This window comes from Amphiura filiformis, chromosome 10 (genome assembly GCF_039555335.1).
Source record: "Amphiura filiformis chromosome 10, Afil_fr2py, whole genome shotgun sequence".
NCBI lineage: Eukaryota > Metazoa > Echinodermata > Ophiuroidea > Amphilepidida > Amphiuridae > Amphiura > Amphiura filiformis.
In genome coordinates, this window is record NC_092637.1 from 59,370,006 (window position 1) to 59,396,347 (window position 26,342).

General features: G+C 38.3%; 1 protein-coding gene across 1 annotated transcript in view; it reads right to left on the reverse strand.

Annotated features, from left to right (window-relative positions):
• Positions 1-5,254: 5,254 nt before the first annotated feature.
• The window catches only part of LOC140163284 (uncharacterized), a 47,256-nt gene continuing 26,168 nt past the window's right edge, over positions 5,255-26,342 (reverse strand). The window contains exons 10-19 of the mRNA XM_072186682.1: positions 24,815-25,078; positions 22,008-22,108; positions 20,933-21,077; positions 15,078-15,191; positions 10,407-10,496; positions 9,132-9,356; positions 8,405-8,431; positions 7,316-7,482; positions 6,809-6,961; positions 5,255-5,700 (exon numbers count right to left, since the gene is read on the reverse strand). Of these exons, the coding sequence (XP_072042783.1) occupies positions 5,548-5,700; positions 6,809-6,961; positions 7,316-7,482; positions 8,405-8,431; positions 9,132-9,356; positions 10,407-10,496; positions 15,078-15,191; positions 20,933-21,077; positions 22,008-22,108; positions 24,815-25,078 (1,439 nt within the window). The 3' untranslated portion in view covers positions 5,255-5,547. The remainder of the gene's footprint in view (positions 5,701-6,808; positions 6,962-7,315; positions 7,483-8,404; positions 8,432-9,131; positions 9,357-10,406; positions 10,497-15,077; positions 15,192-20,932; positions 21,078-22,007; positions 22,109-24,814; positions 25,079-26,342) is intronic.

The following is a 26,342-nucleotide window of genomic DNA, read 5'->3' on the forward strand; positions in this document are numbered from 1 at the left end:
AGAAAGTAGTGTTGGTTAAAATTTGAAGTGTAAAATGTAAATTGACTTTACATAAAAATTTATGTTTATCATGTTTGTTGACATTATTATTGACATTGAGAAATATAGTCATAAAATGTATAAAACTGTATCATGTTTAAACAAAATATGAGAATGTATATCTTTAAATAGCCAACATGAATGAAATCTCGTAACTTATAAAAAAATGACATAGATTGCCGATTGTGACAAAATATTGTATATTTGATTAGTTTATCACATGTTTTAACATGTTTAATGTGATGATGAATTGTGGTCTATGGTGACAAAATAATGACTATTGTCTTGCATGACAATATTAAATTTGTTTTTCAAAGACACAAAATAATTGTGAATAATGTAATGATGCCAGGAGTTCATTTGTGTTTGTGCAATGTCAAATCCATCCTAGGTAGGATTGTGATCTCGATATTGTAACTAGCGAACAATTGGTCGAGTTAACTTGAGTCGACGCAAGTTGTCTTTTATACCAAATGTTTGTTGGTTTACACTATCAGATTCACCATTGCATGATCCGAATAACTTTTGTGACTGAAAAGTTAACTCAAATGATTTTGAGTTGTTGAAGGTGTTACATAGGCCTATGTGTTAAATGAAATGGTTATCATTTCTATTGAATGTATATAGAGGGCCTATGCCTTAATTTTTTTTGAAATGAAATTGTATGAGTATTTTGATGAAATGTATTTGAAATGTGTGTAAAATGATAGAATCGTCAAATTATATAAATAGACGAAAATATGTGTACAATTAACAATGTGTTAATTTTGATATACTGAGTCATTATCTGTTAAAAGTAGCATGTGATACAAAATTGTTGAACAATGTGAAAAGTCGGATATGAAGTTATTTGGTGTTTAATATTCTGTGTGAATGAATAGGTGTTATTATATGGTATAGATGTGGTTAAATAATCTGTGTGATACGTGTTAAATTTCCATAATGTATTATTACACGTAGGCGCACTTGAATATACCTAAGGGGTTAAGCGTATGTTGTGTACTTTGTGTTATTTTTGCTAGTTTGCCATAAACATAATTGTCCTAAGTGTTTGTGTTGTCACTCAAGTCTCTATGTTTCATGTACATTGTTAAAATTAAAAATACAATGGAAAGAAAAATTATCTTGATTGTACAATGATTGAAAACAATGTATCTGAGAGAAATGTGTTTAAAAGATAATTTGGTATGAAATTGGGAATGTACAATATTAATAGGCAAGCAAATTGTACACGTTCATCTGCATGTAATCAGTTGTAAAAAAAATGTATGTGCTAACCATTTTTTTTTTTCGCGATAGCTTGGAAAAAATCGCAATTAGGCCATTTTAACACCGACATTTGGTGCGTGCACTGCTGAGTTTCAAGCTTGGACATCGCGCGGTCCCTGATGAAACTTTAACGCTTTTCTAAAATTATTCGGTTGGACGCAAAAATACGAAGTTATTGAGTCTACATAAAACTTCAAGTTCAACTTTTAAAAAAAACCCATTGTCTTCAAGTTCTTCGTGGCTTCAGATGTATTTTATTGTATTTATATGTGTCGTATGTATTTGGTTAAAAGAATGACTTGTATGACTTCCATCTTGATATTATGTGTCAATGATGCATGGTCTATAAATAAGTCGGATTCAGTTTTGTTAAAAAAATGGCATTTTATTAGCAATTATTGTATGTTCTTAAATTGCCAGGAGTCAATTATTTAAGGGGGAGCGTATGTTGTGACGATAATTCAGTCAATAATTGATTATTGATCATAGAGCAGAAAGCCATGAATAACCATTCATCAAGTGAACGTTTTTATATCCAATTCTGTGCATCAATTGCACTGAGTGAACCACTGTTTTGTTTCTCCGTTAATAAATTCGTCACTCCTTGCTAGCCTTGCGACTGATGCAGGTCTACTCTACTTTGGTTCACGATGGATAGTTAGACTGGTAACATGATGACGATTCTAATGTCATCATGTCTTGCACGTGATTCATATTAAATTATACTACTTATGTGATGTAACTCTGGTAAGATTTTATATTAATTCATACACCTTGTATTTTGATCAGTTTAACGTAAATTCATAATAAATTCTATGATACGTAATTTCTGTTTCATCTTGTTCATTTAGAGATTGTCATTCCCGTTTCCGTCCATTCCCTCATCCCTTGGGACTCCAAATCTGGTACCTCGCTCTTCCTTCCCATGACTAATTCCCCAATTTAAAAGTCATAACAAATTTCTATAACATGCCATGCAAACAATGATTTTCTCTTTACTTTTTTGTCTAATATGCACAGTGGTCCTATTTTACATTGTACATTCATACAAAAATACATTTAAAAGGTATTTTCTATATGCGCTAGGATTTGGCAGAAGTGTGGATTGTAAGTGTGGATTGTCAGTGTGGATTGTCAGTGTTGCGACAAAAGACTACGAAACCCATTGCAATAACATACGTGGTGCACGCATGTTGTAATAGTACCAAAATTCATGCCCAATTGAAGGGTCCGCCTGGTTCCCCTATATATGACGTGATCCGGGGGGTTCTTAGTGGAAAAAGAGAGTAGTGGGATGTTCAGCAGATGTTGGGGTGCATTAGTCATTTAGTTTAGATTCGGGCTGCATTTTAAACTATATTTTAATTTATTGGTGGCTCTCGTTTACATGAAAATATGGTTTAAAAGGGAAGTTTTTCAGTATTTCTCAACTTATCTGTAGAAACATTAATCCAGAACCAACTATCCTTCTGGAACATTAGCCCTAACCCTAAACCTAATCGAACCTTTAACCAAAACCCTAACCGCAACCCCAACCCCGACCCAACATCTCAATTTTGCTATAGTACGTAGGAGGCATACTCACGGAAATCCTTCGCCATTTTATTTGTACGTAACTCGAGGGAGGGAGGGGGGTAAAAAGTTACGTACGCTTTGTACGTAAGTGAAAATGGCGAAAATTATGGACGGCCCCTAATGATACCTGCGTTTTGACTCAATAGTTTTTTAAAACCTCATTTTGCATTTAGTTTTTTATGCCACCTCGGGAGCCACCTACAGGATCTCATTTTGCATATAGGTTTTTATTGCGTTGCAAAGTAGCAAAACCCTCTTACAACCTATCGACAGGTCTAAAATCTATGAGGTGTCACCGGGTTTGCAAGAGATAATAATACCATGAAATCTAAACACCATGAAATTCACCACATCACGACCAAGTTCACATTGGGCGCCCCATTCATATTTTAAAGGAATTTTTATTAACTCTTGCTAGCTTTTGTAGCTTTTTGTCAGGGTCAGTGATATTTGTCTTTGTCAATATTATACAGGTTTATACACATGGCCGGGTTATTACAAGAGTCAATAAACATTCAATTAACTATAGATAATGGACTTAGTTATATGCAATGTAGTTATATTGAACTTCATCTGAAGTAAATCACCTGCTACACAGTTTTCTATACAGAATATGTTTACTTTGTAGTGAGGCCTGACCTAACTCCTGCTAGTTTTGATTAACCGATCAGTTATGTGTATTGTCAGCATGTGATGGCCATAAGCCAATTGGAAACATGTTTCTAAAAAAGGCTAAAAAATTCATACGCTGGACAGACTCTTGGAAAAGTGTTAAATAGTAAGTTGTCAGTGGGGCAAGATTAGATAAAGGCATACAAACTATGAGATATTAGGAATTATTTCCTAGCCTCTTAACCACAGGATGGTGTGCTATGTAGCTATTCAAGACACAGGATATGTAAGGGATAAACTGTGCATATGAGATATGGGTGCAAGTGGCATCATTTCACTGCCGTGAAAAAATATTGCACATCCCCTAACGGAAATGCACCAAAAATATTGCAGTTCCCCATGCGGAAATACACCAAAAATATTGCACATCTCCATGCGGGAATGCACCAAAAATGTTGCACTACCGCATGCGGTACTGCATATCCCGACCTGCATCACCGCATGCGGTGCAGTACCGCATGCGGAAGTGTGCAGGCGGTGATGGAAGCGATATCGCCAATTTTGAGGTCGCCATTGGATTAACACATAATCATGAAATCTTCACAAACAATTCTAAATTTGTTATGTGGTGTCAAATCATAATTATCTTACTCTAAAACCGTCGGGGTTCTACAAAGTACCCCACTGCAAGTATGTTAATTTTCCATTTGTAATTTATTGCTAACCGTGTATTTTGAATGGGGCTGTCAGCCCTGTATCTTCGCCAGCCTCGTACGTCACGTGTTGCGCTTCCTATGCCGCTACTGCACGCGGTACGGGACGCGGTACTGCACATATACCAGTCGCTTTTAATACCTGTCCAGAGGGCATACTAACTTATTTTCGAAATCGGACTAGTGTAACATGCGGTTGGCGTCTCACGTAAATTTTCTTTCTTTCACTCGCTTCTCACCACTGTGGCCGGGGTTCAATTCCCCGCCGTGCCACATGTGAGTTTGGTTGCCGATCCATGCTCGTCCTTGCAGGTTTTTCTCCGGGTGCTCTGGTTTTCCTCCTGCAGTTAAAATTGGACCTCTTCCCATATCCCTGTCCCGTCATATCCGGATGACATCCTTTGAATTTTTAGTAGCCTCTGAGCACTATTGGACTTAGCCTGGCTTCGGCCGAATGTTATAAATACGTAAAAAAGGTCGAATTTTGAACCTTTTACAGGTAATCTTCGACGACGTTTAGGGATGGTTCTGGAGATGGTTGGATCAGTGGCGTAGCTGGGATTTTTCCAGGTGGGAAAGCCTGTATGGGGCGGGGGCCCAAATCCACCAAACAAAAATTTTGCCGCCCTTTCCTCAAAAAAAGTTTTTTTCCGGTGGTTTGAAAAAGTGAAGAGCAAAAAAAAAAAAAAAAAAAAAGAAGGAATAGGCCCTACATGGGATAAAGACTTCATTTTGATATAATATAGTTCCATTTTTTAACAAAATTTTGAAATTGTTCAAATTCTATCCGCACCTTATATCGTTGGCCTATGGATTCTCTCTTCCTCTTTCTTTTCCCCTTTTTTCCATCTTGCTCACTCCTTTATTATTTTGCCCTGCGCTAGGGGGAGGGCGGGGGCCCAAATGGGGCGGGCCCAAATAGGCATTGCCAGGGGAAATTGCCCCCCCTGCCCTCCCCCCCCCCCGGCAGCTACGCCACTGGGTTGGATTACTCAAGTAGACAAGTAACAAAGAAAATGAATATGTACTGTTTTAGTTTATTCTCTTTATTATATTTAAGTGAGAAAATTGTCATACACATTACACCATTTAGGGGTACCTTTTAGTGTTTTACGTCAATTAGGGGGTAAATTTTCTAATATCTTACGCCAATAAGGGGTGAAATTTGCAACCCCTGAATACGCCATTTAGGGTCGAATTTTGAGCTGCTGTGACAAACCGTACCCAATGCTTGTCAACGGCGACGTCAAAATGGCGAGAGTATTGTCTCAAGTTTATTACAACACCATTGTTTAGTTAAATTACTAACAGTGGACAATTATGTCTCATGCCAGCAATCCTACTCGATGGCAAGTCGACACCCCAGAATTTCTAATCTCATGGATGTGTATTTATACCATTGGACAATACACAATCTGACATAACGCGCCCTCACCGTCGCTGCAAACATGTTGGTGACCTTAGTACTTCGATCGGCATTGGCGTTGAATACCTGAAAATGGAATGACAGGGAGATTTCAAATCATTTCGTTATTTTTATAGGGGCTGTGCAATAATTATTTGTCGCCCCAGGGTGGTCAAATTTCATAATTGCCTGCCAAATATGCTTTCCCTCCTCTCGGTATGCCCCACCCCACCCCAGTGCATAACAAGCAAGACATTTTGCTGTTTTCCTATCCTATGCCAAAGAGCGTTTTATTTAAAAGATGCCCATAATTGTGTGCCAAGAATCTCTTCTTTTTTGTTTGACTTGCCAAAAATTCCTTTCCCCCTTTATGGACATGTCAAAAATTGCGTGTGCCCCTCTTTTTAATTGGTTTAATTATTTTATGGCATGCCAAAATAGGTGGTCACGTTTCTTACCAGAAGTCAGGTTACCTTGAAATAAATATTTCATGTCATCTTAATCAGAACAGAATTCAGCATAGCATTATCTGAAAATAATTCTACACTTTACGTTTACTCTTTAAAAGTAGCGCTATATATTTCGTACGTTTATATCCGACTGCTAACCACGTTTTGACCTCGTGTGTTGTAGCGCTATATATTTCGTACGTGTATATCCGACTGCTAACCACGTTTTGACCTCGTGTGTTGTAGCGCTATATATTTCGTACGTGTATGTCCGACTGCTAACCACGTTTTGACCTCGTGTGTTCATGCTCGCATAATCGTACACATCGCTTTAGCATGACTTTTTCAAATTTGTAGCGATCACATAATTCACAAGTTGTAGTAAAACACGATTTTCAACGATAAAATTGCTAATATTGAAGTTGGCACTGTTATAATGATACAATTTTAGTGGTATGAACCCCTGGTGGTTTATAGGACGGGGTTAGGACGTTCGACTAATGACCGCGAGGTTGTGTTCGAACCCCGTCAGGGCCAACATGTTTTATCCTGACACTTTATCTCGCTTGTCCCACTCCACCCAGGTGTAAATAATGAGGAGCTGTTGGGGGTAGTCATCCCGGTGCCCGGGCGCCGTTATTGTTGGCCGCCGAATGATGCGATATATCATAGTTGCAGCGGAATCCATATAAAGCGCTTTGATATGCGGATCTAAGACGCTATATAAATGTCTCCATTTATTTTACCTTTGGTTTGTTATCTGTTCCTAAGATGTACTGAAGTGAGCATTGTTGGTCTCCCAGTTGGACCCTGTATTGAGTTATCCATTCATCGTAACTTGGTGCTCCTTGTGTCATCACTCCGCTCACAGCGTTATTGGTAGTCCCAAACAGATCAACCTGCATGCAGTATAATAAAAGGTTGGAAGCATTTGACAGATATAAGTCATTTCCTCAGCTTCATTAAATCTATTGTTCTGGTTAAAACTTTCAACTTAGGCTACACTTCGGATCTGATAATCTGAAACTAATATACCACGTTAAACCACTGAACGAATTTGCCATCCACGAGCGTATGCGTTTTTGTTCTCATCTCCGCAAAAGGCGGGGCTTCGGGCTCATTTATTATGGGGAATCGTCCGAACATGCTGAAAATGTATTGCTCCTCCAGAGACTCCGGTGCCGTCACCAGGTGACTGGAGGAGGAATTGTAGAAAGAGGGGGGCGTTTAGAAGAGGATTGGATATACCCTACCTGTATCCATGGATAATTATCGGAGAGATCCGCCGTCCAAGAGCGTGGGCCATCAAGACGAGCGTAATGAGAAAAATAGTTATCAGCGTATAGTATGGTTGAAGTGGATATCATGCTATCGGTAAGCTGGCCATTTGCCATTCCCAACGGCGCCGGTGATGCACAAACTTGTGGAAAAAAGAATAGCGGTATCAAAATTAGGTATAGTAAAATAGTACCTCCCAAAAATAATTTTTATTTAACTATTAGTGTACTGTTGCTTTGTCAACTTAACTGAGCTATTCAGTTATTTAAAAAAAAAAGCGCAGTGATTTATAGTGCGCTACGCACAGGCACAACGCCTAGACGTTGATCCACAAGCCTCAGCACACTTTACAGGTTGTCGCTGACCACTACGGCCCCACATCATTCCATAAACCATTTAACAACAAATCAGGGACTTTGCTGCTACAAGAGCGTACACCCTAGACATACCACAAATAACCTTCGCAGTTCGCAACCAGGATCGGCTCCCCGAGTTTCGTCAGTACGGGTTAAATACAACGAGACAATTAGCAGTAAGTTCCTTGTCCAGGGGAATTTCAAGCTAACTCAATTTTTCCACGAGAGCGTACTAGGCACCGCTCCATAAACATTTGACAAACTCTTTAAAAAAACCGTTAAATAAGTGTGTGAATCCGTATCCATTTATAAACCGTTTGACTATAAATGTTTGACAAACACTTGTACAAACATTTGGCGAAAACAGCTGTGTACTTTGTGTTTTTCGATCGTCATGTCTTTATTTTTATTTCTTGAACGATTTCAACGAATGGGGTCTTAAAATCGAGCTAAAAGATGCAGGTATTGGCTGCTGATTCCAATTATGACATACCTGTCTTTGTTTACGATATACAGGGGTGAACTAATATTACTGGTACCTTAACTTCTTTTGCTTATTGTATTTGACAAAGCGCTTTAATAATAATAATAATAATAATAATAACACTAATAATAATACTAATACTAATACTAATACTAATACTAATAATACTACTAATAATAATAAGAAGAAGAAGAATAATAAGAATAATATTAATAGATACCTACCAGCATAATTAAATGGTGCTTGAACATCTGAAAGTAATAAAATTATACTGATGAGGTTAGGAACGAAAAGGTTGTACGATTGCAAATTGGATTGCATTGGTGGATGGTGGGGTGACCCTCCCTGGGAGGCCGGTCGAGTGCAGATCCGTCGGAACACGCTCCCTAACCCTAACTAATCCCTAACCCTAACTAACCTCATCGTGACATCTTCCAATCAGCAAAGTTCATTTCCCATTGAAAAGCGTTATCCAACGGATCTGCATTCGACCATTCTGCTCGGGTCCGTGGATAACGACTGGTATTCTCGGAGTGGGATCGATTGCTGGATTTTGCGGTCAACAATACGAGTAGGTCTCTATACTGGTCCAGCTGTTTGTGTATTCAGTGGCATCGATTTGTGAAAGAGGAATTCAGCGGATTTTGGAGATTATCCAGAGGCGGAACGAACCGAGTCTGTGGGAGTCTAGCACTGGAGTGACTCACTTTGTTTATAATCACACAGGAAAGTGGGTGAGACATTCCTGCAATTACCTGAACAAGCAAGTCCTAGCTTGAATCACCTGATATTCCTAAGATGAAGGCATATGTTATTTTCATAATTGGCACATTTAGATGTATTATGAGGTGATCAATGGATTTGCATGTAAAAAAGACAGATGAAAATGAACTGACAATGACGATGATAATGAAATGGATGAAGAATGTATATATTGTACTTAAACCATACCAATGTTCGAATCACATTTTCCCAGGTAAGCCTTCACTTCGCACAACGTTAGTTGTTGAGTTCCAGACAGAGAAATACTAATGTATCGTCCACGTAAGTTACATTCAACTTCTATCACACTGCCAGCGTTCACTTGGTTCAGAGTTATGGGTGACCCACATACAGGGTTGTTGTTCCTGTTGGAATTATCTCCAACTCGAATAACAGCACCAACCAACTTCTCCTCTGAATGTGACGAGAAAATAATAAAAGTTTCATAAGTTCCGAGATTATTCTCTTTAGGCTGCAAATTGGTTGAGAGTATTACTGCAAAGTAAACCATATTAAAGATACAGAGATGTACGATTTTTCTTTTTTTTTTTAATATCCCGGGTTTGATATTAGGGTGGAACATTACTGGCCTTTTATCAAAAATAGAAATACCACTGTCAAATTATATGAGAGGTAGTCCATATCATTGAATTCGTACCGTAAAATGGGGTAACTTCGGTCAGCGGGGTAACTTTGGTCGGTTAAATATATTTTTTTAAATGGTCATATTTTCGTACAGCAATATTGTTTTTAGTCATATTTTGTGTCAATTTGTTAAGAAATATATTTGGAAGAAATAATAGTCGCTGATGTCCAATTTCATCTAAATTTGCGAAAAATTCGTGATTTTTGACCAAAAATGAACATTTTTTAAACATTTTTTTCAGAAAAATAAAAATCGATATTTTTGAGCAAGAATGTGTGCTTGATTAATTTTACAAGGGGTCAAATGTCACAAAAAACAACAACTTGCCCATATACAGCGAAGATCAATTTTTGATTTTTTTTTCTTCATGGAATGTAATACACTGACCAAAGTTGCCCCAAATGCGGGGTAACTTTGGTCAGGCTATTTTTAACCCCTAGGGCACCCTTATAAAATTGTTTAAAAATCTTTTTCAACTTCAAGGTGTAGTAGGGAACCCTAATGTCATAAAAAAGAGATAATTAGAAATATTATTGGTTTTGTTTGGAAGCAGTGGTTTAAACCCTGAAAAGTGCCCAAAGTAAACCCCATTTTACGGTAGCGCTGGAGCCTACTTTGTCACGGTGTACGTAACTCGAGACAGGGAGTGATTTTGAAAGAAGTCGCTAAAATGACAAGAAAAAAAGCGATAATTAAAGATGGTCGTATAAAATGTATTTGTTAGTTCTTGAACGTTGTAGGAGTTACGAATTTCTGTCCTCAATACAAGAAGCAGAATCCCACTCTAGCGCGTAAGTTAGTTTCTGCATTGTACTTACTACAGCAGTCCTGACGATTGTATATAGCAATGGATCCAATACATTGATTGTAAACTTGATCGATCATCCACCATGCACCGTATTGATTATCTGAAAAATGACGTCAGTGCCAAAAATGTCAGTGTAGTTGATTAAGGTTAGCCGAGAGTTTTATATGCGCTTGATTTCAGAGGGGCGTAAGTTCATAACAGAAACAGCCATGCAGAAAATGAACAAGCGTATGTTACGGCTGCCTTCGCAAACAGCACGAACTCGCAAACCAGTTTGCGAGTTCGCTCTTTGACGACGGAAACGCAAACTTTATCGGGTAAGGAGAATATAAGATGCAATCGTAAGTATCAACATTGTACTGATTTAATGGACATGATGGATATTATTCTAGGTCGGGATTAAGGGCGTCGTACACCAAATCACTATGTATTATTGCAATACGAGTTCCGGGTTAATATAATTATGCATTGGAGTGGGGAAATTGGTGGGTGTGTATGGGGGGGGGGGGGGGTTATTTCTTAGAGCAAAATCGGAAACTTATCTTAAACTTGGGCGAATTTGGCGGATTTATCCTCATTTTGGTTCAAAATAGTGTGTTTTCTGTGTTTTTTGTCGGGGAAATTCCCCTTCCCCTTGGCGCCGCCACTGGGTATATGAGCCATACTGGGGACAAGTTGCGAGACTTCCCTATTTTAAGAAGAGCTGTGCCGAATACGACACCTGAAAGTCTTGATGAAACGATCTATAAACCGTAAAAAAAATCCCGGGCACACATCCCCACAAGATGGTGTATTTACCTGCTGATTAGGCAGTGAATTCTCCTAACAATGCCTTCTATTGAACTTAAAACGAACTGCCTAAGAAAGAGGGCAGTATACTATTTGGAGTGGGAATTTTGTATAGAGTTTGCGTACCCGTCCAGTTTGCGTTTACGGCCTTCACAAGTGTTCCGGGACGTAGGCCTACTTACAATAGAATATCGATCCACGATCAAGACATGAAAAGGCTATGAAACTTGGCTTAGCTCGTGCCCGGAGCTCGGATGCCGGGGGGGTGGCACAAGCCGTTTTCGGCAATTTTCACAAGGATTTTATAAATTTTAAAATTGATTGGGGGCACTTCGTCAAGCTACGCCCTGGAAAATGTGTTGATTTTGAATTTATGAAATCAATGCTGCTATTCCCCTGAATGTAAGGGTAGGCAACAACAATATCAAAAAGCAATTATTTGTAAATCGAATTTGGGATGAAAATCAACGAGACAGACTTAGCAGGCCTACAAATTTCTGAATTATATAAAGTGAAAAACAATCAATCACGATTCACTGCACTCAGCGAATCAATCAAATAAAACTAAAAAGAAAGGAGCAAGAAAGAATAAAGAAATAGTGAAAAAGAGAAAGAAAGAGAGAGAGAAAGAAAATGAACGAAAAAGAAAGAAAGAAAGAAATGAAAAAAGAAATGAAAAAAGAAAGGGAGAAAGAAAAGAGGAAAGAAAGTAAGTAAAAATGAGAAAAGAGATAAAAAAAGATGAAAATCAGCCACACGGAGACTCGAACCCACAAAAATAGTTCATATTAGATTCCCAATCCAACGCTCTATCCACTCGGCCACAGATCAGCTTACGAAATTGTCTGTTCTCAAAGCGGACGATATAACTATAATTGGATGCAATTAATACATGATTACAATCGCGTCCGCATTATGGCTCTTAGAATAAACACGCATGTCGGCGCTGAAATTTTGAACGAACTGATGGAGGAAAACCTCGTTTTTGCAAAACTAGCTTCAATTTGGAGTGAAAATCAAATGGAATAGCAATTGGCAGAATGTTGAGAAATAATGTAGGTATTCAGATGTCTAAATTAACGTCTCGTAATCAAGATATCGATAATTTCACAAACCAGCTTTTCTCAAGCAAATTCTCCAAAATTTTCCCCCAAAACGGGCTTTTAAAATTTAATCGGTACTGTATTTGGTTCTTCCCCATGGCAACATTATTTCTTTGATCGATTTGTAATACAATACGAAAAAGAAGAAAACAATCGCTCGGTGTGGATTTATACGGAGCGCACATTTGAAAAAAAAACCTCATGGAACGTGTTTTTGATCTTGTGAACATGGTGGGTAAAAATGCTTTAAACGAAGGATTTTCAAATTTATTTTAATAATTTGTATATAACGCACACAATAATGTTAAGCTACATCCAATTCACCAACATTTCACTCGCTGCGATATTTGATTACTGAGAAAACTCTGTTTTAGAGAACAACTTTATACGTCTTTTATACGTTTTTTATACGTCTCTTTGTGTAACCTTAAAATAAAAGCGAGCAAAATTAAATTGTGATGTAAGTATTGAATGCACACACATATGTTTTTATGCTTTATGTTTGATAATGGTCAACAAAGGGACGCACAATTAGATAATAAAGGGGAGAAAAAAATTGTCTCGCCTTCTGCGCAAAAAAAATCCACCTCAGACCCCCCGAAAAAAAATGCTCCACCTCGGAACAGAAAAAAAAAAAAAAAAAAAAGATTTGGTGTCAAGGGTCAAAGAAATGTGTCACAGTTTACAGTGAAGAAAGTCGCTTCCCCCATGCCCTTATAAAAGAAAAAACATGACAACGCTTCTGGGGAGGGAATGGGAGTGCCTTGAAGTGGGAATGGGGTATTATAGGAGGGGATAAAGTTTGAGAGTGCGAGGATAGATGGAGGTAAGAGGGAGGGGAGAATAAGGAGAAGGGAAAGGGAGGTGAAACAGGCCGGGAATGGGAGAGAGAGGAACGTTGAGGAAGGGAAAGAAAGAAAGAATGGGTGTTTCATTACGCTTTGTATTGTACAATGGAAATATGAAATTGACAAAGCTAACATTAACTTAAATAATTGAACCTTTATTAAATAATATTGGCCTGCTATCATAAGAATATTTACTTGAAACATATTATTGCGAATTAAAAAATAAAGGAGATTAGCTCTGGCTCCTGACATAATCCCTGTTGAAAAGGCCATCGCCTGATAAATACATGTTTATGCAAACGAAGCGCCTAAGGTAGAGTCTTTTGTCTTGAATTGTGACCAACAACTCACTTGACTCAACAAAAGAGAGACATTTTGCAGCAGTCGCTTACACATTCCCTTCTTTTGATCGCCCATTGATACACATGTCCCGAGTTTAAGCAACTAAACGCTGTTGGTGTAGTAACCAATCAGACGTTCGCGTTGCAGTACATTTGAGCAAGAAATCCAGTGATATATGTGAAGTTGCCGCGAAAGTTTCACAAACTCTCTATATACGCTACAGCGCGCCCGGGACAGCTCGTAGCATCTGCGTTGTGTTATTGGTATAAATGTAGTCATTTGTGATATCACGCTATTAGCGAATCGACATTTGTGACGTTTCCAGACTCCTCGTCAAGTTCGTTCTCCGGAAAGCGTAGTATATCAGTTGTGATGCAATATTGGTGATGTACTTTTACGCTGGCTATAATCGAATATGATCTATCATTGATTGCATGTGATGAAGCTGACTTTAGAATGCAAATACGTCAGCGAACCCCGGCTGAAATAGCTAATAGTGCCACGTACGGTGAACATTTATGACACTAATGGCCGATTCATTATCGTTATAGTATTCGTTATATTTATATGTTATATTCGATGTCAAATATTCGTTCGTCAAGTATTCGTTATAATTATATATCTATTATATTCGATGTCGAATATTCGTTCATCAAGTATTCGTTATAAATATATTTGTTATAATAGACGTCAAATATCAGTTGGAAATATGATTTTATTTCACGTCAATAAATTCGGTAGAAGTTAAACATGACTGGAATGAATAACGAATGTTTGTGACAGTTCTTCTCAGTTCTTGTTGCAATTTTGCCATTTTTATTTTTCACAGACGATTTGACCTTTTAAGGTCATCTAATAGACTCTCTTATTAGTCTTTTTTGTTATCCTAATTACTGTTCGTCCTTTGAAAAGTGAACTTCTACTTTTGTGGTGCGAAAATTCTTGCCACCAGCTGCCATCGGTTTTTGTGGCGTTACCCGTGTTTTTCTGATCGTGTGGTTGAGCGGTACCGGAAAAGGGGCTAATGACACTCGCACGCGGTACTACAGTTTGTCCACTCTGAAGTACAAAGTGACAACGCTGCGTAGTGATGCGTCTCTGCTGCAGGTATGCGTGCCTTCAAAGTCGGCACAATGTGTGCGTCTGCGTCTGTACTTTGTACTTCAGAGTAGACTGACTGTAGCTTAACTGCCTTGAATGAGCCATGCATGGTTATTAAGCAAATTATATTAAAAATTCCGTCTTTTTTGGATGCTCTGTTTGCATACTATCTCTTTCATAGATTGTTACATTACCCATGTTACCCGTGAAACAAACTATTTGGTAGGAATGCCTTGTATTTTTTAGACATTTTTATCACGCATTTGTTCCGACCTCTGGTCGGTATAAAAAATGAAACAAAATGTGACTCTTAAACGATTCAAAATTCGGAAGCGACGTCGTTTTGCCCTATACTAGAAGCTCCCGGGTTCGAACACGGTTGCTCCATGCCCCTGGTTTCCAGTCCATCCAAAATTGGACTTGTATTACTCTCTCGTTCTTCTGACGATTATTCTCCTTTATTGCTTATTGCAAAATAAGACGAGAATGTTAACTTACATGTTTGTGAGCATGAGTTTCCAGAAAAGAAAGAATTTGTATTGCCATCTGTTGCTCGATATGCGGATGTTATAGTACTGCTCTGGGTTACCGTTCTACCAAGAAAGGAAATTTCTGTGCAGAGTAAAATGACAAAGAAAATACTAAATAATACAAGAAACGGGTACAATATAATTAATAGTCTAGAGTTTAGGCCTTAAAAGTTCTGGACTCTGGCACCCTACCCAGATGATGTATTGTAATCTCCGGCTGAACCTTTTGGTATTACCTAATTAATTATTAATACATTCATTCATTCATATTTTATTTCCATAAAAATTAAAGACATTACATAAAAAATAATATATAAACACGGTACATATGGAGGAAAAGGCTGGAAGACCAAAAAGGTCTGAAAGTTAGCCTTTCCCTGAAATCAAATGAACTTAACAAAATAAATCAACATCACATAACATAACCAAAAGACAAGGGAAGGGGGGGGGGAGCTCACGGAAAAGATTAATTATATATAGAGATCAGTTTTGTTTTGCATTGATTGCGGAAATGTTTAACAGATTTTGAAGCTTTCAGATTTTTATCTAAAGAATTCCAAAGAATGGGACCTCTTGTACGTATGGCATGATCAGAAAAGACTTTCTTATTTTTGGTTAGATTTAGGTTATTTACATATCGTGTCTTGTAGTTATGTATGTTAGAACGTTTGGTAAAATAATTATCAAATGAACAGGGCAGCTCATTTATAGAGTGCCTGTACATGAATGTACCTAATTCCAGTGTGTACATATCTTCAACTTTTAATATGTTATAATTAGCAAACAATGGCGCTGTGTGGTCTCTATAGTGAACGTTTGCCACCGTTCTAATAGCCCATTTTTGAATTTGTACAATTTTTTTTACAAGTTTTACATGTATTTCCCCATAAAAGTACTCCATAATTTAAATAAGGCAATATTAACGTACAATAAAGTGTAAATAAAATACGACTTTCAGATTCAGATTCAGATTCAGATTAAATTTATTTCAAATTCGTGGCCCGTAGGCCAAATTACATGAAATATTACATTTGCATTGTTTACATTAAAAGACATAAAAACACATATAAAATATACATAAAAACACCAAAAATTACTCAAAGAAATTAATTGCACTTGTTGAGGCAAAATCTCACACTCACCCCCATACAGCTCACACACTCCTATATTTCCACACACACTTTACATACACCCACACCCAAACTATCAGCCCTCCATATACACACACCCACACACACCACATATGCTCTAAGGAATTTAATTTTATAAAGCAGTATTTAATAAATAACATAACAAAATATTGCACATATTTAAACTGGACCAGCCAAATTATAAGGAACAAATTGAATACATCAAGATAAAAATGCTGTCATAAAATCATTAAAACACACCAGCTGAATATGAACATAATGAGATGCACTAATTAAGTAGATGAGTGAGATAGGGTATTGAGCTGTTCCCATATCTTTTTGTTTTGGTTCTGGGGACCTGATACTTATTGCACTGTCTAAGGGTCATATTGTGGGTCCTCATATTGTGTGTGGAAACCATTCTGAGTACCTATCAGATTCGACACATTTTGAGCAAACTGTGTACAGAGATGTAGTCTTCTATCATTCAAGGTTTGGAGTTCCAACTGGTCAAGGGAATCTGTGTAGGATGAGTAATTAGCACCAAGGATAATGCGGCAAGCCCTCTTTTGGATGCGCTCTAATTGATGTGCCTGGTCGTTGGTAATACTACCATGCCAGACAGGGGCTGCATATTCACATGTTGGGCGAACATAACCAATATAAACAGAGACTAGGTCACCAGTTGGAACACCAAAGCGTTTGAGACGTGAGAGCATGTACAACCTTCGACTGCTTTTTGATACCATATTGTTAACCTGAGACTGCCAGCCAAGATTGGACTGGACAGTCAGTCCCAGGAGCTTAGTCTCAGACACCACCTCAAGCTCAATCCCAGCAATGTGAAGACTAGGAGGGACAGGTGGTTCCCTCATGAAACAAACCTGCATCACCTTGCACTTACTCGGATTGAGCTTGAGATGATGGTCTTTTGCCCAAGCATCCAAGTCCTGAACATCGGGTCCAATCTGGCTGACTTGTTTAGCAGGACGAACCTCTCCAAGGGTGAGATCATCGACATACTTAAAGCTTTTAGTCAGAGACTCCTCAGAAGCATTGTTGATCACACCAAGAAATGTGATGGGGCCCAGCTTAGTGCCCTGTGGGACACCACATGAGAGAGTTTCCCATTCTGACAGGGCAGAGTGGTACTGCACCCGTTGACGACGAGCTGTGAGGAAGTTTATAATCCACGGCAGTAACTCGCTTCTGACACCAAGCTCGTAGAGTCTCTGGATAGCTAAAGTATGGTCGATGCAATCAAATGCCTTGGAGAAGTCCGTCACAACTAGGGTTCCTACAGTTCCTCCTTTGTCTGTACCTTTGAAGAAAACATCAAGAATTTCAATTAGACAATGAGAAGTAGACGACCCTTTGATACTACCATATTGGTTGCGGTCAATTGCATTAGAAATATCATCAAGCACCCAATTTGCAACAAACCCCTCACATACTTTTGCCAAAAGGGAAGTCAATGAGATTGGCCTTAGTTTTGAGATTGTAGCAGGGGTTTCCTTTGGAATTGGGGCAATTGTGGCATCTTTCCAAACAAAATGTTTCAATTTATTCATGACACCAACATTTCTTGAAATTGTTATACGCAATCTATGTGACATTTCCAAGTGAGACATTCATCTATTAGTACACCAAGGAATTTAGTTTGATGCACTCTTTCTAAAGTCGTGTGATCTAGTGTGATTTGCAGGTCTTGATTCATCGATGTCATTTTGGGTGTGCCAAGTATCATGTAATTTGTTTTGGTAGCATTAATTGACAATTTATTAGCTTTAAACCAATTGCTTACTTCATTTAACTCTTCATTAACAAGGTTTGTCTGGCGTTCTACGTTTTTATGGGAGTATAAAATGGTGGTATCGTCTGCGACAAAGTACGAATTCGAGTACTTTAGTTATATCATTGACATAGAGTATAAATAGAAGTGGCCCCAGTATGGATCCTTGCGGAACACCGCATATAATATCGTGTGATTCTGATTCATAAGAATTATAATAAACGTATTGTTTTCTGTTACTTAGATAATTTCTGAACCATTCTAACACAATACCACGAAAGCCATAGTGTTCTAATTTATGTAAGAGTATGTTATGATCGATTGTATCAAAGGCTTTTGATAAGTCCAGAAATATTCAAATAGTCGTTTCATTTCTTTCAACTGCTGCAGTAACTTTGTCTATCATTTGCTCTATAGCCATAAAGGTGGAATGTTTTGACCGAAAGCCAAATTGTTTGGGGTTAAGGATTCGCTTATTGTCAATGTAATCCGTACATCTGTTAAAAACCAACCTTTCAAGAATTTTTGAAAAACACGGTAGGAGAGAAACTGGACGATAGTTTGAGAATGCCTCAGCATCATCTTTTTTGTATAATGGTATGACTTTTGCTATTTTTAATTTATCAGGAACAATCCCAGTAGATATAGACAAATTAAATATCATATTAAGAGGTTTAGCAATTTCTTTACACACTTTTTTAATGATTAGATTGCCAATATTGTCATGGCCTCCCCCTTTGTTTATGTCGAATTTATCAATTATTTTTACAACTGGTCTTGTTCTCACTGAGATAAGCGAAATATTGCTTTCCTGTGTTTTGGATACTTGATGGAAGCTTAGGGCCTACGTTTACGAAAAAGTCATTGAACTGATTTGATATTTCTTTAGGATTGGTAATAGAATTGGTAATTCCCTCGCTTTGCACCACTGAGGTCCCGGGTTCAAGCCCCGGCGCGGCCCTAGGACTCATGTGCACTTGGTTTATCCCGATCCATGCTCGCTCTCGCAGGTTTTCTCCGGGATCTCCGGTTTCCTCCTGCTTTCAAAATCGGTGATTAGTTGTTTCGTTATCAAAAACTTCCTTCACCCAATGGAATTTGGGGAGCTGCAGAAAATGGGTGGATGTTACAATCTAAGTGCGGATAGGTTTGCGCCGGGTTCGGCTGCAACTAGCCTAGTTGATGCGATCTGATTGTGATGATTCACCACGCAGCGAAATTACAGCGCTTTGAATCCTCTGGAAAAAGCGCTATATAAATTCCGAAATTTATTTATTTTATTTAACTGCCATCTTCAGCTTTAAATTTGCTCTGTGCAGATTGTTTCTTTCCTCGTCCAATAATATTATTAATTGTTTTCCCTGTTTGCTTCATATTATTTTTAGCATGCTCAAATTTGGAAAAGAAGTATTTGCGTTTTGATTTTCGAATAAGCATTTGCAACTTATTTTTACATGTTTTGAATATTTGAAATTTTTTGTCGTTTGGAGCTTGAATGTATTGTTTATATAACATATTCTTTTTATTAATACTTTTTAACAATCCCTTCGTAATCCAGGGCGATATTGGTTCTTTTCTTCTATTACCAGTACATTTCTTTAACGGAATACATTCATCGTAAATCGTATTAAAGGTGTCAATGAATTTATTATAGTCATCATTTGCATCAATATTATCAAGAATTTCACCCCATTTAACGTTGGATAGTCTTGTTTTAAATTGAGCAATATTCTTACTATTGTGATTTCTTTTGTAAATTACGTCTTTCCCTTTACACGTTCGATTTTCTACTTCGAGTTTGGTCGATAAAGTAGTTGGAAAGTGGTCGCTTATGTCAGTAACCATAATTGTTGATTTGATAATATTGTCATTATTTGTAAGGATATTATCAATAACAGTTGATTCTGTGATTCTAGTTGGTTTATAAATAGTAGGCATTAATGAATAGGAGTAAAGAAGTTCAAGGTAATCATGGGTAGGTCTGTCGATGTCTACTTTAAGCAAATCGATGTTGAAATCGCCCATAATATAAATATCTTTTTATCCGAAGTTAACTTCTTAAAAATAGGGTCAATGTCTGTAATGAAATCATTGATTGAAGTGTGTGCTCTGTATAATACTCCGACTATAACATTCTGTTTAGATTTACATTCAATTTCAATAAAACAAGATTCAAAATTTGAATTAGCATGACAAAGATCTTTCCTGAGTTTATACCTTACTTTATCAGAAATATACATGCAGACACCACCTTTTTCCCGACCAGTCCTGTTCATATACTCCAAATTATATCCAGGAATATTAAAATAGTCGTGAGGTTTATCGTTCAAATGAGTCTCAAAGATACCAATTACACTGAAATTTTGGTTCAATGTATTTAAACATTTTTTGAGTTTTTCAAAATTTTTAGACAAGCTTCTTATATTGGCATTTAGTATATTAAATTTTCCACGACTTGCATACCTGTACGTTGTTTACATAGTGACGTCATTAGAGCTTGTCACTTTGTCAATACAAAACATGACGAACATTTGCCTTTTTCTTTCCATTTTAATACTGTTATATTGTGAAATACCATATAGTTGTGAAGTGTTAGTAAAATATAACAGAGCTTTATAGGAAAGTATTTCTGTTAATGACACTATGTTGACATTGGCTAAATAAACTGTATTTTCTCAGATGACAGGAACTTTTGAGGTCATTTAATAGAATTGCCTACCAGTCGTTTTTGTTATCCTAACTACAGTTCGCACCGGTTTCCAATTGTTATATAATTTCCTTGACACAGATACACACACACCCCCACACATTTACCTGCACACCCTCTTCATCCACATCTGTACACCCCATATCCACCATACACCTATCACCACTGTCTTTTATATAAATAATGAGACTCACCTCTCCGTTTTTGGCATATGTAAGGATACTGCCTTGTGCACTGATTATCCTTCCATTTGCCATCTTGATGTGGCCAGACCGCGACACAGTCTTGATCTGAACCGTAATTATCAGGTTGTCCAGGTGCCCAATTAGTATAGTCATACTATAAACAAACATGGATATACGAGATTATCAACAACTGCTGTGTACTTTGGTTTGACCGGTCAGGCTTCCTTTATACTGGGATGACAATCTGAAGCAAGGAGCTGAGGAGGTTTACTTTGGTTTCACCGGTCAGACGTCCTATACTAGGATGACAATCTGAAGCAAGGGGCTGTGGAGGTTTACTTTGGTTTGACCATGTTGAACGGCCAGGCTTCCTTTATATTGGGATAACAATCTGAAGTAAGTGGCTGTTAGGAGGGAAATTTCTTTAAGTTTTGATTTGATTTAACTTGTTCGGGTTTGACAACCCAAAAAAGCCTCTTTAATATGAAGCTTGGCAACAGTCATTGGTTAACTCTTCGCGAAACCGACTGTGAGCTAACATGGCTCTTCTATACACGGGATCGACGACTTAACATCCCTCTGAAGGACGAAATTATATCATAAAATTATGGTACATATACCAAATGCATCATGGGAAGAGGAGAAGTCTGAATTTAGTCTACAGGCCTTTTTATCCAATTGATGAGTCCATCTGGCTCTAAACTCTAAAACATTGGATGAAATTGAAATACATGCCGTACATTGCAGCAACATAATGCTAACTTGACAAATCTTCTGACCATGCTCACTTGGATTCTATCAAATTCGGCAATGCATGTTGAGGCTCAATGAAATAAAACTCCAGGAGCGAGCTGTATTGTGCGAGTCCCTCTCATTACTGCAGCCTATGGATCATGTAGCTTATCATCTACTGAGCACGGTTACCGATCCATACCTTTCAAACTTTCCCGGTAATCGGCTTCCTCTTCCATCTGTCCATTCTCCGATCTTACAAATAGATTTTTTTTATTTATATGTCATGTATGTGATGTAGCCGCACTTTATTTGATATAAAAGTTAAAATACCTTCTTATATTATGCCTACCTGGCTGTTGTCTGACCATTGATATACCCCCTCGTTAGTCTCGTCGCGTAATCCTACAAAGTAACCATCATCGACGTTTTGGGGATCTTGTTGGATTCGAACTGCAAAAGTAAATATAAAATACCGATGTGAACCTACAATGATCGGTTGGGAGGCAAGGTTGGTCATGCAAATCAAACAGAGCGGCACGCCTTTGGGGCACTATTTGGTTTCACTGTTGTTTATAATAGAGGCTGTTGATACTGTTTTACTTCACTCAACTTCAGGCGCCACTGTCTTAGATACTGTGCCACTAAGTGCTCATATCCTGGCATAGAGAGCTTTAAATATTCTTCCACCCGCTGTGTGTTTCAGGATAGCCAGGTCATCTGCCGAACCATATTTCCTTTAGATTGTGTCCGTAAGGTCATAGTCAGTTCATCTTTGAAGAGCACCATTCCTTGGTGTCCTTCGCTAGTCTTGAGGATTAAACTACAGTTTGATATTATCTCTACAATATATTGCACCATGCGTCTGCAGGATCCATAACAGCTTGAGTGTCAAGCCTCGATGTCATACTGTGTCGTATGCTGCGGCAAGGTCAACAAGGACAGCCCGCTTCCTCATTTGCCTCAAAGCAGTCCTCGATGACTTGAGTGAGTAACGTCACTTGGTCAGCGGTTGATCTACTTAAGTTGGTGGAAGCCAGCATGCTCATGGGGTAGCTGGGGCATGGGGATCAATCATGGTATTGGTGCGTCCATGTATCAGCCTTTCGAGGAGCTTATACGGTATGCACAAAAATGATACAGGTCTATAGCTCTTTGGGTCGTCTCATGGTTTGTTGGTCTTAGTTTGGGCGATCACTGTTGCTCGGCGCCAGATGTTCAGAATTCTGATCTAGGCGTGCATGTAGGATGGAGGCTAGGCTGTAGCATATGGATCTGATAGCGTAGCAGCAGATATGTGATCTTCTTACAGCTGTTGGCATTCCTCGTCCCAAAAATGAGATGTAGTTTCTCTGATAACCACGGGGGACTGATGGTTTGGCAGCATTGATAATCATATTGCAGTGAAGAATCCAGTGTGCATGTAGTTTTCAGTGCTAGAATATTTGGTGATTTGGTTGAATTTATCCCATATTCCACTCCCAGTCAGCCTTTCGAAAGTTACATCGTCTCAAACGTTTTATTTTTTGAGGGGTTGGTATGGTGCTACCAAGGGTGCGGAAGTGACGAGAGATGATCAATGTTGAGACCATGGGAACTTCTTAATGACTCGTCGGATAGGAGTTCGTTGCTCATCCACGGTGATCACAAAAGCCAGGTCAGTGTTTGTGCCAGAGTTCCAGCGAGCAGGGTGGAAATTGTCTGGTTCCATTGGATTATACAAAAGGGTCAGATTCCGTAAAGCATTCCATCCTTGTTAAATAAAAAAACAAATTTCGGATTTTTTTCTTTAGAATCCCCATTCAGAGTGGTGGGAGTTAAATCGCCTGCGTTATTATATGGGAGGGTGACCACTGGTATTAACACGATTAAAGGAATGTTGTGGCTAGGCGTGTTGGTGGTGGTTTATACACGTTTACTTGTTACTTCCTGTACTTTTACTGCTAGCCATTCCAATTCAGACTCCTCTTTCGATCATTGTCCCTCCGATGATCATTTTTGGTCTTCCCTGATGAAAGTGACAAGACCATGGTGGTTGCTAAGAGTATGATGCAGCAAGGGTGAATTCGTTAAGGACTAGTCTCTCTGATGTTTCACAATGTTTCCTGTAGGATAGACGACAGTGATGTTGTTGGTATATCAATGATATATAGTTTAGCATACATTGGCAAGACCTTGGACGTTCAACTGCAGCACCGCGGAACCCTTACCTTCGACGTCAACTGCCGCCCGCTCTGTAAAATGCGCGTGGCGGGACTTGGGCCACCGTGACAGTGCTGAGTTTCAGTCCTATCTGTGGTTCGGTTTTCTGTTGTCGGCATTCGTGTCTGAGAAGTAACAAAACTAGGTAGGAGCTATACTACAACTAACTAGAAAGCTACGGTATATGCTACAAGTACAAGCAGGCTAAAGATGAAGACCACGGGAAGGTTGCCGCCGCATAGTACGATCACTACGATGTACGCTGACTTTGATTCATGGTGTGCACTACTAAGGTATTCACCGGAGATAACCCAGGCTTCGCACCTGGGACCCTTTGGAGAACGGCTGTACGGGTTCTCCACATTTAGATTTTTAAATTTCATAAAATATTTTTTCCATTCATTTCAAAAAGCGTTAGGGAAAATAAGTTGTGAATTCTATGTAAGACACTATGTACATGGGTATGCCAGTTGGCAACTGACCACGTTGCACCTCTACAAGAAAGCATCTAAAGCTTCACCAGCTCCAGTCATTGTATAATATTGCGCACCTCTTTTTATCGTATTTGTCTGAACCCTCAGTTGTCACATGTTTGTTTTGTGTGTAGATATATGAGACGCGACCACGCAAAATCAGTCGGAACTCGGAGATATTGATTTTGAGATATAGCCAAAAAAAGGTAATATTTCCCTTTGTTTCCTGCTGTTCTTCAATTTCTCATATCTTTGGAACTGGTTGTTCAATTTCAATGGAGTTTTGCAAAATGCAGTTTTGCAAATGCTATTTACTATCCTATAAGAAACTGAAAATTTAATATTTCCGAGTTCCGACTTATTTTGCTTGATCGCATCACATGTGTGCCGGAATGTTATACCTGATGGTCCTGCACAATGCAGTACAAACATAAAAGTTCCTACCCCTGTCAACTTTGCAATCCACTAATAAAAATGCTCATACCAATACATGAGGCCTTCGGTTGACCAACATTACAATAATCCCAGCGCTCATTAATGTCAGTGGTGTAACACCATGGCCGTGGCTCCGAGTCTGGGTTGCGACAGTAATTGTGATCTCCAAGTCCGCTATTGGGATACCTGCTTGGTGTACGGCTATGTTCTTGAGGGGTCTGTGACGTCCATTTCTGGCATATCTTTCCACTCTCGGTAACAGAAATGTGACCTCGATAGTCAGCACCATTTGATTCAGTATAACATTCAATATCTATTTAGGAGAACAAACAAGTAAACAAAATGATGTGCATTCCTCACTTAATTAATCTAATGATATGTACTTAATGTGTAAGTAGCTGAGAGGAAAAGCCGACGATCATTTGAAAATGTTGCCCTTGAAGATATATTGAAGATATACATTTTTTTCCCACACCTACAATCCAGTATCATCATGGCACATCGTCATCGCCAGGTCAATAATTATATTTGTACAGACGGAAAAGAACCAATAGAAATACGTCCTGTAGCGAATCACGTGGAAATGTAAACGCACCATCAAGCGCTAGTTCATAACATCAAGCGTCAGATTACAAATATACTTCAAATTCTTTGTCATTCCATTTAATAGAGTCATAATCCTATTGATTATACGAGGATAATTGAGCTATGTATTTCTATATAGAATTGACAGCCACAGACCACACATTGATACATTCATACAATACAAACAAGAGATTATGGGTTGAACAGACCGCCACTTAAGATGTTTTTATTCATAGCTATAATTGGAAAAAGAAAAGCATGTAGCAGCGTTAAAGGGCATATAATTATATTGCTCGGACAACATCATATCATTGGCAATCTAATAAATAAGCCCAAATTAAAGATGTTATTAGACATCAATTCCGCCAGCATTGGATGTAATGAATGGGTGTAATGAATAAAACCCAAGTGGCCTATTTTTAAGTGCAAATTCCATATGAGGCAAAATAAAATCGAATTTTCTTGAGTTAGTAACGTTAAAGAGGGTAACGAGCATGCGCAGATCGTAAAAATGAGTCATTTCAGCTGCTGAATGGGAACGCCGTATTCGCAGTGGGAAAAATGCGTTATCTCTTGAGTTTAGCCTGAATCTCGAACAAAACCGCCATGCGGGCTGTTGAAGAACTAGTGGATTCGCCCTACTATCACGGCAATTTTTAACACGAAAATATAGGGATGATGGCGCTGTGCACCGTAAACTTTATTGTTATTTTGATTGGTAACTTTAGATGTGAATACTAGGCGTGGTTTTTATATGGCCGTAAATGTTGAAGTTTATAGTTGCCAATTTTATCGTAAATTCTATATGTGAAATTTTTAGCAACTTAAAGCCTATGAATGATGGTGAAAGGAAATGTGAATGAAAATCAAGCATCGTTCTTTTAGGTCGTTTATTTTTAAAACTTGCAGGTCACAGCTACCGCGTGACTCAAATATGCCCATTGCCAATGATGGTGAGATTCTAATTTTCCCATTTTCCCCATTATTCCCAT